At 41.2% G+C, this 12,632-nt stretch overlaps 1 protein-coding gene across 1 annotated transcript in view; it reads left to right on the top strand.

Annotated features, from left to right (window-relative positions):
• Nucleotides 1–12,632, top strand: part of NRK (Nik related kinase) — a 237,945-nt gene that overhangs the window by 187,432 nt on the left and 37,881 nt on the right. Inside the window, exons 16-18 of the mRNA XM_043974630.1 lie at nucleotides 2,030–2,123; nucleotides 8,486–8,615; nucleotides 11,393–11,542. Of these exons, the coding sequence (XP_043830565.1) occupies nucleotides 2,030–2,123; nucleotides 8,486–8,615; nucleotides 11,393–11,542 (374 nt within the window). The remainder of the gene's footprint in view (nucleotides 1–2,029; nucleotides 2,124–8,485; nucleotides 8,616–11,392; nucleotides 11,543–12,632) is intronic.

Below are 12,632 nucleotides of genomic sequence, written 5' to 3'. Positions count from 1 at the left end.
TGCTGGGGGCATCTAGGTGGCGCAGTGGATGGAGCACCGGCCTTGGAGTCAGGAGTACCTGACACTTAACACTTAATAGCTGTGTGACCCTGGGCAAGTCACTTAACCCCAATTGCCTCACTAAAAAAAAAAAAAAAAAAAGAGTAGTATTGCTGGGTCAAAGGGTATGCCCAGTTTTATAGTCCTTTGGACATAGTTCCAAATTGTTCTCCAGAATGGTTGGATTAGTAGGAAAAGTCCCTTTTTTGTGGGGCAAAGAGGGTTAAGTGACTTACCCAGGGTCACACAGCTAGTAAGTGTCAAATGTTTGAGGCCGGATTTTGAACTCAGGTCCTCCTGAATCCAGGGCCAGTGCTTTATCCACTGCACCACCTAGTTGCCCCCAGAACAAGTCTTATTAACAGAGTTCAAAACTAGATTGCTTTCCTTTGTAATACTATGTATTTTATTTTCTGCATCTAAAAACCTTATTCTGAGAAAAGGATCCATAGGCTCTCATAAGATCTAGACACTGCCCAAAGGGATCCAGGATACAAAAAAAAGGGTTAAAAACTCTTGCCTTATATATAAAATGGACATTTTAATTTTTTTCTTTTTCTTTTCCTTCTTTTTTTTTTTCAACAGACATTTTTAAAAAGAGGTAGAGGCAAAAAATTAGTTGAACTAACCAAGCCATCAACAAAGTGCTATGGTATAATGCAGTGTTCCATACCCACCCACCCACCCCTTCCTTCTACAAAGAAGGGAGGGTGGTACACGAGAAATAGATTTTTTTTTCAATCTTAATTTTTTCCCACTTCCACATAAAGATAGTTTTCAACATTCGTTTTGTTTGGTTTTTGTTTTTCCAGGGCAATGAGGGTTAAGTGACTTGCTCAGGGTCGCACAGCTAGTAAGTGTCAAGTGTCTGAGGACAGATTTGAACTCAGGTCCTCCTGAATCCAGGGCTGGTGCTTTATCCACTGCAGCGCCACTTAGCTGCCCCCATCAACATTCATTCTTATAAGATTTTGAGTTCCAAACTTTTCTCCCTCCTTCCCTTCCCTGCCCCCTCCCCAAGACAGCAAGCAATCTGATCTAGGTTAATCAGTACAATCATGTTAAACATATGAGAAATAGATTTTTGAAGGTATAGGCCGATATAGACTGACAAACTCCACCATGATTTGCTCCATACGTGCAAGTCCCTTTAAGTAAGCCCAATATATCGAAATTCATAGAAAAGACCAGTTGTAATCCCGTTACAAAAAGAATCACCAGCTACAGTTTATGTGAAACCCAGAAGAAATCGAGGTATTATACAGAGTGTGGCACATATATTTTAGAACAGCATTTCCCATTTACTTTATCATTCAACATAAGCTTTCCTGTGTGATAGCACAGTTATATATTCTCATTAGCACCTCCCTGGAAATAGATACTAAAGCAACAGGCTTGTTCCCAATCTGAGGGTAAAAAGGCTCAAATGGCTAAGGCACATCCCAGCTCTAAATCTTGTGAGGAAAGAAAAGTGGAAGGGTGAGCATATTATCAATTGGATGTGAAGAAAGAAGGCCTACTCAGCTGTGCTGTTTAACATATGAACAGGATCCCTCATGCAAAATGGACAGTCCATGAAAGAGCCTCTCATTTATGGGAAATGATGGTGTTTGCTACAGAGCAAATACATTCCATTCCCAACAGGGAATAGTAGTTCTACCTCCCTAAGGCACTGGATGACTATGGGCTGGTTCTGGCCCAACATTGACAGGGGTTTCCTTCATTTAATTGGGAATTGTGGTGTTGTGCTTTTTTTTTTTAAAGCAGCTGCTGGGAACACAAATGCCTAAGCATTCAAAACCGTGGGTGTTGTGAGTTCTAAGAAATTCATCTTGTCTCTGGTCTCCCCCTAGGCTAATATCAAAGTGTGCACATTGAAGCAGCATGACTGGGCCTTGTTAAGTCGCACCCTAATGCTATTTAGTGAGCTTCTTTCCAGATGTGTTTGTTGCTGGGTTTCTTCTTTTCATTAATTGGAGTTTGTTACCAGGCACTACTTAAGCAACGGAGGATTGGATTTCCCAAGGACAAGGGCCCCAAAGGGACCAGATCGGAGAGCCAAAAGCAGAGGAGTTGAATCGAAGGTAAAACTAACTGTTTGAGAAGGGGTGAAAATGAGTTCTCAGTCACTGTAAATTTCCATTGGTATGTGATCAACAGCCCTTTTAACAGGAGGACAGAAGTTCCCCTGAATGCCATGAGCACTTTTAATATTAGCTGGGGAAATTGTACCTTCCCTGTTGCAATCCCCTTGGGTCTTCATGCTTTCAGGGACAAAACCCCATCTCTTGGCTTGCTTTTCTTCCTCACTGAATCACATGTTTGAGGTTATGTCTACAGATACATTCGGTTTTAATTAAAACACATTGGAAAAGATGCTTTTCCAGTTGAAAAACCATTTGCTGAAAATAAATGGGGTCAAGGAGGGTTTACATGACTCCATCGATCCAGTGCAAGTCATGATAGGGCAGAGAGAAGCACTCCCTAAACCTTTCCCAACTCTTTTGAGGCAAATGTTCCTCTTTGTCAGTATCAGAGACAAATCCTACGCTAATGGATCAGTAACCCAATTCAGTGCAGCATTTGTGATATCCTAAAAACTAGTTTTGTTTTTGTTTTTTGCGGGGGGAGTGGGAGAGAGAAGGGTCTTAATCCAAATGCATATGTGTCAGTACCATCTGTCCAGATCCTACAACTTCTAGCATAGTCACATGCTAAAGAATAAAGTAGAGTTCAAAGGCATTTTCAAGAAAACAACCATTGATGACAAAGGGTCAGTTCTGCCTCAGCCTTCAGGTACAAGTGGTGCTAAGACTCCCAACACTTTGTAAGACAAACCCCACTGTACAGATTCTCCCCAAGGATATACATTAGACAGGGAAATGAGTCAATCATTAAATATTTATGAAGTGTTTGCCCTGGTTCTGGTACCGTGCTAAGTACTGGCAATACAAAGGCAAAGGTGAGTATCTCTTCCCTCAAGTAGCTTCCAATCTAATGGGGCTACGAGTGTATATATAACCTATGCAAACAAGTTTGGGTGGAAGCACTAGCAGCTGGAGGCAACAGGAAAGGCTTCAGGAACTTATGAAAACTGCAATCCATCTACAGAGAGAGACCTGATGGTATCTGAATACAGATTGAAGCATAATTTTTTGTTAGTTCCTTTATATGGTTTTGTTTTTGTCTGTTTTTTTCATAACCTGGCTAATGTGGAGATGTTTTGCATGACTACTCATGTATAATTTATATTGAATTTCTTGAGTTCTTGGTGGGGGGAGGGAGGAAGAGAAGTTGGAATACAGAGTTTAAAAAAACATGTCAAAATTTGTTTTTACATGTAATTTGGAAAAGTAAAATTCTAAATAAACAATTTTTTAATTTAAAAAAATTTAAAAGGAAAGGCTTCAGGTAGTTGATAAAGCTTGAGTTAATTCTTGAAGGGAGCCAGATCTTCTAAGAGGTGGATGTGAAGAGGAGGTAAATTCTAGTCATGGGGGCCAATCCATAGGTGCAGAGATGGAAAGTTGTGTGTACAATAGCAAATAGGCCAGTGTAATTAAATCAAAGGGTGTATAGAGGAGAATAATATGTATAAAGACTGGAAAGGTAGGAATGGGTCAGGTTATAAAGAGATTCAAAGGTCAGAGAAGCTCAAGGTTGATCCTAAAGGCAATAGGAAGTCATAGGAATTTATTGAGTAGGAGGGGTTGTGGGACCTGTGTTTTTAAGAATATCACTTTGGCAGCTGTATGAGGACAGATTGGAGGAGGGGAGACTTGAACTTGGGAGACCAAATAAGAGGGTATTCCAATAGTCTAGGTAAGTGGTGACTATGTGATTGGAGATTAGGTGATATATTAGAGAAGTAGAAATGACAAGATTTGACAGTTGACTGGATATGTAGAGTGTGTGAGAGTAAGGAGTCAAGGAGAACACAGATGTCTTGTTCCAATGACACCCTTGACAGTTATAGGGGAATTTGGAAGAAGGAAATATTTGAGAGGAAAGATAATGAGTTTCAGTTTTAGAGATGTTGAGTTTGAGATACCTATTAGAAATCCAGTTAAAAATGCCCAAAAGGCAATTGGTGATGTAGATTTTATATATATAATATATATTGTGTACAATATATATAATACATATTATATCTATAATGCATTTATATTATATTATATATACACACACATAGAATTCTAGGAGTCATCTGTGTAGTGATCCAATTGAACCCCAGGGAGCTGATGAGATCACCAAGCGAGAGCAAAGAGAAAAGACAAGGGGACCCATGTTAAGCCTGTGGGAATATCCACAGTTAAGAAACACAATATGGTTGGAGAACCAGCAAAGGAGACTAAGGAGAAACAGTCGGACAGGTAGGAAGAGAACCAGGAGAGAGCAGTGGCATGAAAACCTAGAGAGGAGAGAGAATCCAGGAGGATTCTCCAGTTTTGGAGGCTACAGAGGGGTCAAGGGTGAGAATCGAACACAGGCCATTAGGTTTTTCAACGGAGAAGTCACTGTTGACTTTGGAGAGAGCAGTTTCAGTTGAATGTTGAGGCCAGAAGTCACAACTTTGGAAGGTTTGGAGGAGAGCGAGAGGAGAGGAAGCCAGTGTAGACAGCTTTTTCAAGGAATTTTCCTGAGAAATTGAGGAGGCCACAGGAAAAATGGCAGAGGTAAGCAGACTACACAGAGCTGCACACAGATAACTCACCTCACTTTCCTGCTCTTCCTTCCAACAAGTCAGTCTGCTCTGCAGTATCAGAGTCTGTTTAGAAACACCAGCCAAGTAGCCTGATCTAGCCTGGCTTTTATAAGCTTGCTACAGGGAGCCTCCAAGGGAGAGGTTGAGACCCTTTCTTCGGTTATCTGGTGACAACTGCCACCTTCCTGATTGTGGGAAGAGCCCTTTCCCCAGATGAAGGGGATACTAAGACTTGTGTATCTCTTGTTTTCTTGTCTCTGAAAGAAGGCGTGTGACTAGACATTATTTGTACCGGGTGGCAACTGGCTCACATTGGCAAGGGAACAGACATCTTTCTTCCCCTTGAATTCACATGATCATAGATCTAGAGCAGCAAGAGACCTTAATCATCTCACCCAAACCCTCATTTTACTGATGGGGAAACTGAGGCCTAGAGAGGTTAAATGACTTGCCCAAGGTCACCAGTTAAGAAATAGCAGAGTTGGGGCAGCTAGGTGGCACAGTGGATAAAGCACCAGCCCTGGATTCAGGAATTCCTCAGTTCAAATCTGGCCTCAGACACTTGACACTTGCTAGCTGTGTGACCCTGGGCAAGTCACTTAACCCCCATTGCCCCGCCAAAAAAAAAAAAAAAAGAAGAAATAGCAGAGTTGGGATTCAAACTCAGGTCCTGTGACCCCCAAACTCAGTGCTCTTTCCATTAAACAACACTGCTTCCAACTATAATAATCCAGTTACCTTGGGCTAATCACTTTTTTAACTTAAGGTTGAAACCTGCACTTTTCCCCAAAGACGTTTGATCAACATTCCCCCAAGAAACTATTTCATGGCCTAGATGAATTCCCCCTCCACAAAAATGTGGTTTTACTCTTTAGGTTTTTTGTTGCTGTTATGAAGATGGTCAATCAAAAAGAAGCGTTTGGTCAAACGTGACATTACTGTCATCCTCACGTATGGTAAGGTTTGCAGATTCAACTTTCAAGAAATTCATTCTTGAAAACAGAACTGAATCTACAACTAGGTATCCTCCCACCTGATGGCACCAAGCACCTTTTTTTGGCATTGTCCTAACTCAAAGGCTTAAGCTAGAGATTATGCACTGTGATTTCAGCAATGTAGAGTGCTCCAGGTGAGGACTATCTTATCCCAGTACAGATGGGCAACTGCACTGCCCCTTAGAATCTTGGGAGTTACCTGGAATGAGGGTAATATGTGTGTGTCAGAGGAGGAACTTGAACCCAAGTTTCTCCTGACTCCAAGGCCAGCTCTCTACCCATGCTGCATCCTTCTGGCCCCAACCCAAGGAGCTTTCAATCTACTTGGAACAAACACCACATAAACATATAAGCAGAGACAAACTACATGCAAAGTAAGTCGGGAAGGGGGGAGAACCCATTGGGGTCATCAGGAAAAGCTTCCTGTAAGAAGCGGCACTTGAACTGAGCCTTGAGTGGCCCAAAGGATAGATGGACTTAACTAATGAGAGATTAGTGTACTTTTTGGCTCCCCTCCCCCCAAATAAAGCTATTTTAAAAGCCCAAAGTATCAAATACTAGATAGCATAGTTGAGAGAGGAATATTTTTAGAGTGGACTTTTAAAAAATACGCAGGTATGATTTTTGTACTCTTTTGAAGACCCTTAACTCTCAGCAGTCGTAGCTTAATCTAATCTTCTTCTGACCAGACTCTTATTAGACTTGGCCGATTTAACTCACTCTGAATCCTGTCTTGGAACTAAATCCCTCCTGGGGCTAGTAGTATTTTGCAGGATTTCAGGATAGTTTGGCCTCAAAGGCTCCCCTGGGCACCTTTCTTTAGTTTGCCAGTAATGTTGTCCCACAACAGCCACAGGTGGTCTGCTTACCCTGCTTGGACTTAAGGAAGTGCCTTAGTTTATCTTTATAGCATTTTGCATCATTTACATGGCTGCTGTCATATTTCCTCTGACACTGCTGCATCCTTGTACTGAGGAGGACACATAGAATGTCACTCTGTTTCAGCTTGAAAGCCCCTACCCAAACAGAAAACTTCTCTGGCTATTTTCTGTCCATTTCGATAGAGCACATTTCTTTCCCCTCCCATCAGATATTTATTGGACTTGAACCTACATGCAGCATAGCAATCTCTGCAACTCACTTCCTTTTATTTTAAAAACTATTTCTGACCCCAACCCATCCAGAATCAGGTTACAAAAAGGACCACAGTATTTTTGGTATCTCTTTGTGATGTAAGCGACCCCCAGCTTCTCAAGGCTCTGGAAAGATTTCACATATGGGCCTGGTTGACAAAACAGCTTAGCACAGCAATTAACAAAGTCACAGAGGGGTTGTGGAATGTGCAGAAGTACATGTGCCATTGAAGTCATGGCCCCTGAGCATGCTGAAGTACCTTGTGCTGATGGCTAGTATTTATCTTAATAGTATCATAACTGAAGCTTGTTTGGGGCTTTAAAGCTTGGAAAGTGCTTTATATGCATTAACTCATTTGAACTGCATAGCAGCCTTGTGAGGTAGGTGCTACTGGTATGAGAAGCAAATAAGAGAATGGGTTTGTCACAGCAAGCACTCAGTAACCTTCTAGTGTTGTCCAAATGAAGGTCGTTTTTATTCTCTCAAGTCACACCTCTGACACGTACTGGCTGAAGGACCCTGGACAAGTCACTTAACTTCTCACTCTAAGACTAGAAATTGAAGAAAAGGTCCCGACCTGCATTGGTAAGGGGAATTTCCTAACTAGAGATCACTATAAACAGAGGAATCACAAGTCCCCAAATGGTTATGACTAAGCAGTCAAGCTGTTCCTACAGTGACCATTCTAGAGAATATTTGTCCAGGCAGAGCAGAATGAGTAAGGATATATGATTTTAAAAGAAGGAATCACAATGCTGGCTTTGTGGCATCTCAGGGTCATGGAAGGCCACCTAGCCCAACCCTCTCACTCTATGCTGAGGCCCAGGGAAGGGAAGAGAGATGTCCAAAGTCACACAAGGGATCCTGCATTTAGAGCTGGAAGGGACCTTGGAAGCCAGCTAGGCAAACCAACCCATTCTACAGATAGAAAATTGATAGCCAGAGAAGTTAAGTGACTTGCTTGAGGTCACACACATAGTCAGTGGCAAAGCTGGGATTTGAACCCACTGACTTCAAATCTATTGCTCTTTCCACTGTACCATTTTGCATCCTATGGCTCCATTTATCTCAAAGCACATTATGAAATTCCCAGAGACATCCATTACTGATTTGGTTTTCTTTTGTTTAATTTTTAAAAGGAGACATGCCTTGGGGTACCAGAGGGGTGGGTTGCCATCTTGAAACCAAACAGCATTAGGACCACCTAAAACAGCACCCCCCACTGAGAGTTGGTGCCAAGTACATGATCTTGTCCAATTTCTTCATCATCTCTATCCTGGCTTCTTCCTCTTCCTTCCCCACCCTGATCCCCAAGACTTCTTTTTTTTCTAAGTTGATGTCAGGGCTGCATGTTCAGACTGTAGAATTGGAATCTGCCTTTTCCCCCCACTGTTAGCTCTGCTAGAAGCAAATGCATGCTCTTGGGACTTGGTGCTCCCCAGCCCGAGGGCTAGAGAGTCTCTCACTGCATGCAACTCCAGGTTTGGTGGGGAGGTCAAACTACAGACACTGAAAGCTTATATTCCTCCAGCCATGTGCTTCTCAAGCTGGGAGGACTACCCCCTTCTAACTCTCACCTCCTAATCAAAATGGGTCTTGCTTTGAATCCTAGATTGCAAGTGCTAAAAACAAGTCTTCCAAAAGCATCTCATCCTCCACCTCATCGTTCACCTCATTCTTCGATCCCAAACTCCTGCAGCTCACACCTCCTTCCAGCCCTTCAAGACGCTTCTTTAGCTCCTGTAAGTATACCTACCGTGATCTCAGATATTTGAATGCCTTTGTGATTTGGGGGAAGAGGTGGAGGGAGGAGCAGGGAGTTGCCCATACCTGTGATTTCATAGGTGTAGGTGTAGACGAGCTTCAGATCAATACCTCTTCTATCACTGAGAAAGTTAGTGATGTCTGGGGACCCAAAGAGGTTCAATGATTTATATGTCAGAAGTGGGATTTGAATCTTGGTTTCCAGATTCCGAGACCTTCAAACTCTACCCCACGGCTTCTCCTTGTAGTCATTAATTATTCAACAGTAACAGCAATATTTTCACAGTGATCAACTGTGAAAGGTTTGGCTACTCTGATCAATACACTGATCCAAGACAATTCCAAAGGATCCATGATGAAAAATGCAATCTACCTCCAGAGAGAGACCTGGTGAATTCTTTTTTTGTTTGTTTTTTGGGGGTTTTTGGTGAAGAAATTGGGGTTAAGTGACTTGCCCAGGGTCACACAGCTAGTAAGTGTTAAGTGTCTGAGGTCGGATTTGAACTCAGGTCCTCCTGAGTCCAGGGCTAGTGCTTTATCCACTGTGCCACCTAGCTGCCCCTGTAAACTCTTTTTTTAATTTTAATTTTTAATTTTTCTCAATAACATGCAAAGATATTTTTTGAGTTCCAATTTTTTCTCCCATCCTCCCTTCCCTCCCCCTCCTGAGGCCAGCAAGTGATTTGATATAGGTTATATATTACTATCATGTTAAACATATTTCCACATTACTCAGAACAAAAGGAAAAAAACACAAGAAAGAATAAACAAGAACAATAACAAAAAGCAACAACAAAAGTGAAAATAGTATGCTTTAGTCTGCATTCAGACTCCATAGTTCTTTTTCTGAATGTGGAGAGCATTTTTCACCATAAGTCTTTTGGCATTGTCTTGGATCATTTCATTGCTGAGGAGTTAAGTCTTATCACGGTTGATCATCACACAATGTTGTTGATACTGTGTACAATGTTCTCTTGGTTCTGCTCATTTCACTCAGCATCAATTCATGTAAGTCTTTACAGGTTTTTCTGAAATCTATCTGCTTATCATTTCTTTACAGTATAATAGTATTCCATTGCATTCATATACCACAACTTGTTCAGCCATTCCCCAATTGATGGGCAGCCCTTCAATTTCCAGTCCTTTGCCACCACAAAAAGAGCAGCTATACATATTTTTGTACACATGGGTCCTTTTCCCTGTTCCATGATCTCTTTGGGATACAGACCTAGTAGTGGTATCACTGGGTCAAAAGGTATGCATAGTTTTAAAGCCTTTTGGGCATGGTTCCAAATTGCTCTCCAGAATGGTTGGATCAGTTCTCAGCTCCACCAACAATGTTCCAATTTTCCCACATCTTCTTCAACATTTATCATTCTCCTTTTTTGTCATCTTAGCCAACTGGATAGGTATGAGGTGGTCCTCAGAGTAGTTTTTTGTTGTTGTTGTTTTTTTTGTTTTTTTGTTTTTTGCAGGGCAATGGGGTTTAAGTGACTTGCCCAGGGTCACACAGCTAGTAAGTGTCTGAGGCTGGGTTTGAACTCAGGTCCTCCTGAATCCAAGGCTAGTACCTTATCCATTGCGCCACCTAGCTGCCCCCAACCTCAGAGTAGTTTTAATTTTCATTTCTCTAATCAGTAGTGATTGAGAACATGACCCGGTGAACTCGAGTGCAAATTGAAACAATGGGTTTTTTTAACTTTATTTTTCTTTGTTTTTTCTCACAACATGGCTGATGTTCATATGTAGAATGGATATCATTTCTTGTCCTCTCAATGGGTGGGGGAGGAGTAAAGGGAGGGAGAGAATTTGGAACTGAAAATAAAAATTAAAAAATTATTAAATGTACCATAACATTCTCTAGTTGTGGTGGTATTTAAGGAAATTAAGAAATCTTAATTTTCAAGTGATATATGAAGTCAGATTGTGTGTGTGTGTGTGTGTGTGTGTGTCTGTATGTATGTGTGTTTTGTGGTGGGATGGGGGGAGCTCGCAGAGATACATGATACCAAACATCTGTCCCATAACATACAAACTCAGTTACAAACCTGAATTTTTCCAACATCACTTAGATGTAAGCTTCTTAAGGATAGGAACATAATTTCCCTTTTATCTCTGTGTCCCCAGCACCTAGAACGAGGCCTGGCTCAGGGTGGGTGCTTAATGAATGAATGCTTGTTCATTGATTGATGGGTCAGAGCATTACTTGGGGCTAAGGATGGGCATTGCTCACCCATCACAGTATCTTGAAATACTTTCATCTTGACTTGGCCTTTATGGTCCCTGAGCCTTTGATTTCCTCATTCTCCATACTTAGAGAGGACTCTTTCCCTCTTACCCCGCCATATTTCCACCTGTTGCAGTTTTCCTTTACCCCCCTACAATCCTCTCCTGACCCAGTTCAGGTGTCACCTCCTTCTTGTTGCCTTCCCTGATAACCCCTGCCTCACATTATCTCTCTCCACGAACAAGTGTTTTCTCTCTCCCCTCATGGAGAGTATGGCCTATGTCATTTGCACATACAGCTAGGTCCTGATTAGTGCAAATAACTTATCCCCTGAACACATATTCAAATTTGCCTCTTTAAAGTTATGATTACAAAAATGTGGTCATTAGTTCCAGCCCAATAGAAATATTAAATGCAAATTCAAATAACGGGGATTGAGCCCTATTGAGTTGATAGAATTGAATGAGTCTTTGGATGAATGACCAACACCTTTGACAACTTCTTCCTCTTCTTTTTTTTTCTCACCAGTTGAAGAGAAATTTGAGTTTCGTGGGAATTCGAGGAAAGCCTCTATTGTCAACGTCAATCCCATCAACGCCCGCCCACACAGTGACAGCCCCGAAATCCGCAAGTACAAAAAGAAGTTCAGCTCGGAGGTTCTCTGTGCAGCTTTGTGGGGTGAGTTGGTTCTCTTTGAGATAGTCCAAACTGAGTCCCTCCCTTTATGAAGGGCCCCAACCCCGTGGCAATTAGAGAACAAAGTCATTTGTTCTTTTAATTTTTTTAATAGAATTTTATTTTCCAAAATATATGTAAAAACAAAATGTTAACATCAATTAAAAAAAAACTTTGTGTTCCAACTTCTCTTCCCCCCCTCTCCATTCGCACCCCCCACCCACAAGAACTCAAGCAATTCAAAATAAGTTATACATGAGTAGTCACGGAAAAATTCCCATATTAGTTAGTTGTGAGAGAAAACAGTCAAAAAACCCAAAACTTCAGATTAAGGAATTGTCAAAGAGGAAATGAAAGAAAAATTTTAAAGTGTGTTTCCATCTGTTTTTAGATAATTGTCTCTGTCAAAGAACATTTGTTGACAACGACCAAGTCAGGCAGAAATAATTGTCTAAATAGGTACATTGGATGTCTGATGACTTCACTCATTTAGAAATATATATATATAGAGAGGCAGCTAGATGGAGCAGTGGATAGAGCACCAGCCCTGGAGTCAGGAGTACCTGAGTTCAAATCCGGCCTCAGACACTTAACACTTACTAGCTGCGTGACCCTGGACAAGTCACTTAACCCCAATTGCCTCACTAAAAAAAAATAGAAATAGAAATAGAAATAGAAATATATATATATATATATATATATATATATAATTTTTTGTTTTACATCACCATCATTTCTGAGTATAGAATAAAAAAGAAAGGGGGGGGGAACCAATCCAAAAAAACCAACCTTTTTGAAAATATATGCAATATGACACGCCCCTAGGTCCTCACCTCTACCAAGAAGATAGAGCTGCATTTTCTCAACTCTTCTCTAGGGCCGAACTCCATCATTATCCTTTTACAGCATTCTCTTTCCTTTCTTGCTATTGTTCTTTTTCTTTACATTGTTGTAGTTTTCATATACATTGTTTTTCTGACTGCTTTCTCTGCATCAGTTCATGTAAAATTTTCCATTCTTCTCTGTATTCTTCATATTCATCAACTCTTATGGGACACTGTGATGTACCATGTATTCATGTATTCATGTGCCA

The sequence above is a fragment of the Dromiciops gliroides genome, chromosome X, assembly GCF_019393635.1.
Source record: "Dromiciops gliroides isolate mDroGli1 chromosome X, mDroGli1.pri, whole genome shotgun sequence".
In the NCBI taxonomy this organism is placed as follows: Eukaryota; Metazoa; Chordata; class Mammalia; order Microbiotheria; family Microbiotheriidae; genus Dromiciops; species Dromiciops gliroides.
This window is presented reverse-complemented; position numbering and strand designations above follow the sequence as displayed.